A 6,000-nucleotide genomic window follows, 5' to 3' on the forward strand; every position below is an offset into this window, starting at 1 on the left:
ATCTCTGAGAAAGGCCAGGGCCCGGCAGAGGTCAGAGTTCGAAATAGGAAGTGAATAAAACCAGTGGAAGAACAGTAAAAAACAGGCTGTGCTAAAGTTAAACAGGATGACCATATGGCCCAACCAGCCCACTCTGCATATATACCACCAAATTTGGAAACAGGTGTTTAAACACAACTTGAATACAAATGTTCATAGCAGGCCTAGCCACAGTAGCCAAAAGGTAGAAACAATCAACTGTCCATCGGCAGATGGAAGGATAACCAAAGTGTAGTCTATCCATACAACGGAATATTATCCAGCTGAAAAAAGGAAGGAGATTCTGACACATGCTACAACATGGAGGAACCTTGAGGACATTATGGTAAGTGACACAAACCAGACACGAAAGGACAAATACTATAGGATTCTGCTTATCTGAGGGACCTCGTGTACTCAAATTCATAGACACGGTACAAGGTGGGTGCCAGGGGGTGGGGGGCTGGGGAGTTGTTTCAGGGGTACAGAGTTTCTGTTTGGGATGATGAAAAAGCTTTGCCAACAGATAATAGTGATGGTTGCACGCACTGGGAATATAATTAATGCCACTAAACTGTATACTTAAAATAGTCAAAGTGGCATTTTATAATTGTATATATGTTTTACCACAATTTACAACAACCGGGAGGAAGAAAAGCAGCAGTAGGCTATACTAAGGATCAAGCTTTGCCCCTTCCCACCCCTGCTGACCCGGGAGGCCACCAGAGCATCGGTGATAATTACTTCACACCAACCGACCTGTAATAAGTTGAAAGGGGTGGAGCCCCCATTTTGCCTCTGTCATGGTGAGCCCTGGCAAGTCATTTCATCACTAGACACCTCCATTCACACCTTAGGGCATGAAGATGGATCACAGTGATCTGCTTCACGATCTCTAATCCACTGGAGACCAATGCAGTTCATTGGCCACAAGGACATGGGTTTGAAAATAGTCCCAGTAGCCGTGGCTTAGATTTCCATGCCTGATCAGCAGTAGTTGAGAGTCAGCTAACTATGGCCCACAGGCCCAATCTGGCCAACCATCTGTTTTTGTAAATAAAGTTTTATTGGCACACAGCCACCCCCTCTCATTTATGTGTTATCTATGGCTGTGCTCATGCTGCAATGACTGAGTTGAGTCTGGTCTGCAAAGCTGAAAATATTTATTACCAGGCCTTTTACAGAATAAGTAGTTTGCTGACCCCTAAGTTAGATGATCTACAGCTGTGCTCTTAAACAACAGTCAGTGTGTTTGGAATCTAAGAGAAAAGAAAACCCTCTATATGATGATTGAGTTAAGACTAATTTAAAAACAATAAATGCCCCAAGAAAAGGGTATCCCTGGTAAAAGTGGCCCTGAAAAGCCTTTGAGTATCTGTGCTGAAAAATCTTGCTTCCAGGATTCCATCTAGGTTTGTAATTTGAAGATAGACTGAAAATTGCCGTCCTCTCAAAAGAAATAGGTGTGGGAGGCCTTGATAGCTGCATGTCTTATGCTGGAGAAATTGCTTATAGGCTTTATAGCTTTTAAGTTTTTAATTGAACATGACTAAGATGTCCCACTTTCCTCTCCCCTTTTCTGTTTTTTTCTTTGGTGTTTAGGTCATTGACATTTCGATGATCCTGGCCGAGGCCATCCGAAGGACACACAATGGTGAATCTGTGTCTTACCTGTTCACCCACTTCCCACTATAAATCCAGGACGTGTGGCACAAGCCCGCTCTGGCTACTGACTTGTGTGCATTTATCTGATTTTTTAATTTTATGACTCAGCAATTATAGCATAATGCAAAGGCAGCAGATCTTAGTATACTCCAAGAGCCATTGCTTCCCCCTTCTAAAGCTCAAGACTGTTTATTTCCAGTTTGGGGGTGGTATTTGATCTTTAAGTGAACTGCCTTAAATGAGAAATGTTCTTGTCATCTTGACTTGTTCTAATAGGTGACTTTTTTCTTTCTTTTGTCAGTACTTTGAAGCCACGGCTTTCAAGTACATCATTCCATTGTGAAAGTTCATAGTTTATATATTTCGGGGTTGCCAAGGGTGACTTCAGATTAAAGCCTTCTGTGTAAATATATAATGATCATGCCTATGCACATTTGGGTAAAACCCTACACAAAATTAGCCTTTTACCTCTGAGTGAACCTTAAAAAACTTATAATACCCTGAATTTTGAATACATTTTTAGTAACCAGGTTATTGTGCTTAATTTGGACCAAATTTTATGTAGCTTAAGATGGCCACTGACACTTTTTTTTGTGAATATTAGACATATCAGAGGCAATGTAATTCAGTGTGTTTTTTTAATTACCACTTCTGAAAATCATGTTATAACTATCACTTACCTGAACTGTCATGTTCTAGAATTCCAAAATTATGTTCAATGATAGATCTGATTTTAGAAATTGTTTGGAGGTAGTCTCCAAGCTCACTGTCACAGTCATGCTTTCCTCTGTCCATCCCATATGGACAGTTCTTTGAGCTACACCTCACATCCTGCCATCTTAGATGTTCTCTTATGTCCTGTTTTTAGCTCTAGCTTTTACTTTATCTGTTTCCCAGGAATTTCACCTTACAGATTTCCACCAAAACAGACTCTTCTAAATCCCCTCAAATTTATTAGCCTGGTCATTCATTTGCTCCCGACATAATGAAAGAGTGAATTTTTGTGAGTGCCATCAAATGCACATTTAAACGTTATTTCCTTAGTTTTGATTTAATGTTCCTTTGCCTTTTGTAATCAGAAATGGCAAGTCTCCTAGGCAACTGATTATTTTAACTAAAGCTGTTACATGAAAAACATGGGTAAGAAATGTCCACGAAAAAGTACAAATAAATAAGCATCAGTTGCATCATTAAGATGATGTTCAAATGGTGGCTCAAGAGTCCTCATGGAGGAAGATTGATCCACAAGATGCCCCCTGACAATGCCCTCCTGAGTGAGCTACCTCCTGGCCCCACAGCAAGGCAAGCATTGACTTGCTGTGAATTTTATTATTTGCATATTGCTAGACAACCAGCTGAACTCTTCAGCCCCCAAAGAAGAGAGTTTGCCTGCAATCGTTTTCCCTTCTTCTGAATCCTAAAGAAAATTAATTCTCTGATCTATACTGAGCAGGTGGAAAATCAAATCAATTTAAGTCATTAACAAACTTGAATAGCAGTCTTTAAGACTCGAAACTTCACTATAGCAGAGGTTGAATTGAAGTTAAAGAGTGTCATTTTAGTCATTGCAGAAACTAGCATTTTGCTGTACTTAACATGACTTTTGAGAAAAATATATAGCCTGGTAAAGTCAGCTATGCAATACAGATGGACTATATCTATGAAGAGCTGAGCTGCAATATTTGAAGAGCCTATTAAGATGTATGAAATGTTTGTTTTTCATGAGTGAACACTACCTGTTTCTTGGAATTTCTATGCATAGAGAAAAAATATAGTTATGAACACCCATAAGTAGACAGCTTGGCATTCAAGGGTAGACAAGTTGACATCACTAAACCCAGTTGATTTGAAGGTAATCATTTCATCAAAGATGTATAGTATAAAATACAGAACTAGTTTTATAATAATGAGCCTTGGATTAAAAAAAAAGATTGTAAAATCTGTATTGTCATTCTCTGAATTAAGAACTGATTGTTTTTATCTTGTAACTTCACTGATGCATTTATCAACTCATTAGAGTGGACCTCACCATACACAGTGGCAATGTAGATCTTAACTAATTTGTGATTTCAGTTCAGTAGGCATGATGAAGACTGCCTCAAGAGCAGCTCGACCCCAGAGCCTGCACATCCCCTGCTGCTCTTAAGTGAAGCCACCAAATATATTGATCCTCTCCAACTCTGTTGAGTGGGGCTAGACTCGGCATCTATCTAGCCAACAAGGGGAGCCAGAGAAATATAAATATACCAAAGTTGATCAGCCTCCAAGTCAAGTTATATTAATCAACTTACAGATATTCCTGTTGTAACTTTGTCAGCTATGATGTCAACTCAATTCAGGAATTTATCATTGGCCGTGCTTGTGTTGGGTTGGGGAGAGGATTTTAAGATCTTCCAACACTGTACTACAACATTTCAATAAAACCATGCTACTTCTTTCCTTCATAGTTTGTATCATCATTGTGGAGTGATGTGTTTTGATGGAGTGATACGTTGAGGGCGTGCCTGGAAGTGTTTGCTACGATTGTAGCCCAGCATGGGAAATTACAGAAAAGCTAGATGTTAACGAAGTCAGCTCTTCTCTGTTTTGAAGGTATTTCTTCCTGAAGGGTTGGTTAGCTATCTCCTGGCCCCAAAGCATAACAGCTGTGTCACATAAGGCATCCAAGTTGATAATTCTAGACGCTTCCTACAAAATTGAGTTTGCACAGTGTGTTTACACATTGAAATAGTAATGTTCATTATCCATAGATTGGAGCTGACCAAACTTAAATGTAGGCCCAATAGAAGTTTTCATGGGTTTTGAGTCCAGAAGCACTGTGAAGAATTTCCTGCTTCTCTAAAACAACCGCCTCTTCAGTGATGCTTTAAGTTACTCTTGTGGGGACAAAGTAAATTTACAATTATGTTCTCCCAGTAAAGCTCAGCTCCAGAGTATGGATAACGGCTGAGACTTGGTGACATCTTGTCTTAAAGTCCCAGTGAAATATAAAGAGCTAAAACCACAGAGAAGGTCTAAAACTAAAACCTGGAGAAGGTCACAGTTTAAGGCAGAACATGGTAGAATGTACTAGAAGGGGAAGTAAATGAAGGAGTGAAGAAAACACCAACAACGCTTCACCACCTTTACAATTTCACGTAATAATGCTGTCACCTCTTCGGGAGTGTTTTATTTCATATGGCAGGTGCTACCAAATCCAGCAGCCGAGGTACAGGGTGGACAGTGTAAGTGTCAAAGGGAGAGATGAAATACTAAGAGGTTCAGGGGACCGAATAGGCTGGGGAGATCAGAATGGGCTTTGTGAAGGAACTGCCATTATAGATGGTACTTCATGGCAGAATTTTCCAGAACGGATGGCTGTCTTCCAGCATGGACTGAAGCAGGACAGTAGAGGGTGGTTGGTACATAACGTTTGAGTGAGAATCCCCGTGAGGATGGAAGTTAGGGACTGAAACGTCCTACCACAGCTTTCATGTGTGTTGCGTGGAGACGTCACTAGTCGCCCCTTTTCACAAGAAACCACCTTACCAGTTTACATCCCTGTGCCCCAGGAACACATCCCTCAGCCACTTCCCTGCCCTTGCTTTCCGAGACCACAGGTTGGATTGGTTTGCTTTGCCGTAGTCTCTGAGCTCTGTTTTCTCTTCTAAAAGAGCATGATGCTTAGGAATGCAGCCTTCGCCACTTACCAGGTTTTTGATGTGTCAGTAATTCCTCCCCATTTGCTTTGATGCAGCCATGATCACAGTTCCCACCCGTGTCATTTGGAGATTTGATATACGCACACAAGTTAGGAACCGTAATCCACCTGAGAAGCACCACTTGCTTCTATGTATTTTGACTCATGAACATTTGGCTCAGACAGATGTCAAACACAAAATTCTTGTCTAGTCCTCTGGCCTGTCCTGATGCTTTCTTCCACTGGCAAAATCAAAGGAGTGGGTCTCACTTCTCTCCCACTTGCTCACCCGTTTTCCGTGGCACATCTGCTAGGAGCCACTATGTTAGGATGGTGCTTGGATTAAGTACAAGATAAATAAAGTGCATGATGGAGGCTCACATGCATCCAGCCTTTGGAGTTTGCACGGATTGTCTTAGCACGATTGGATGCTGTAGGCAGCAGAGGTGGAAGCTCGCCTGGCCTTGTAGACATTTATTTGGGGCAAAAGGGCAACCGTGGGGTGGCAGGGGTGGTGGCAATGTGCTTTGCTGATTCAGTTCCCTGCAATGACTACAAGGCTTTTTCTCCCCCTCCCTATTTTCTGGTATATCATGTTCTGGTTTTTGTTTTGTTTTGTTTTGTTTTTTGTTAGCATT

At 41.1% G+C, this 6,000-nt stretch overlaps 1 protein-coding gene across 1 annotated transcript in view; it reads left to right on the plus strand.

Moving 5' to 3' along the window:
• Positions 1-4,106, plus strand: part of PRPS2 (phosphoribosyl pyrophosphate synthetase 2) — a 28,110-nt gene extending 24,004 nt beyond the window's left edge. Inside the window, exon 7 of the mRNA XM_036912977.2 lies at positions 1,621-4,106. Within this exon, the coding sequence (XP_036768872.1) occupies positions 1,621-1,713 (93 nt within the window). The 3' untranslated portion in view covers positions 1,714-4,106. The remainder of the gene's footprint in view (positions 1-1,620) is intronic.
• The last annotated feature ends 1,894 nt before the right edge of the window (positions 4,107-6,000 follow it).

The sequence above is a fragment of the Manis pentadactyla genome, chromosome X (assembly GCF_030020395.1).
Source record: "Manis pentadactyla isolate mManPen7 chromosome X, mManPen7.hap1, whole genome shotgun sequence".
Lineage (NCBI taxonomy): Eukaryota > Metazoa > Chordata > Mammalia > Pholidota > Manidae > Manis > Manis pentadactyla.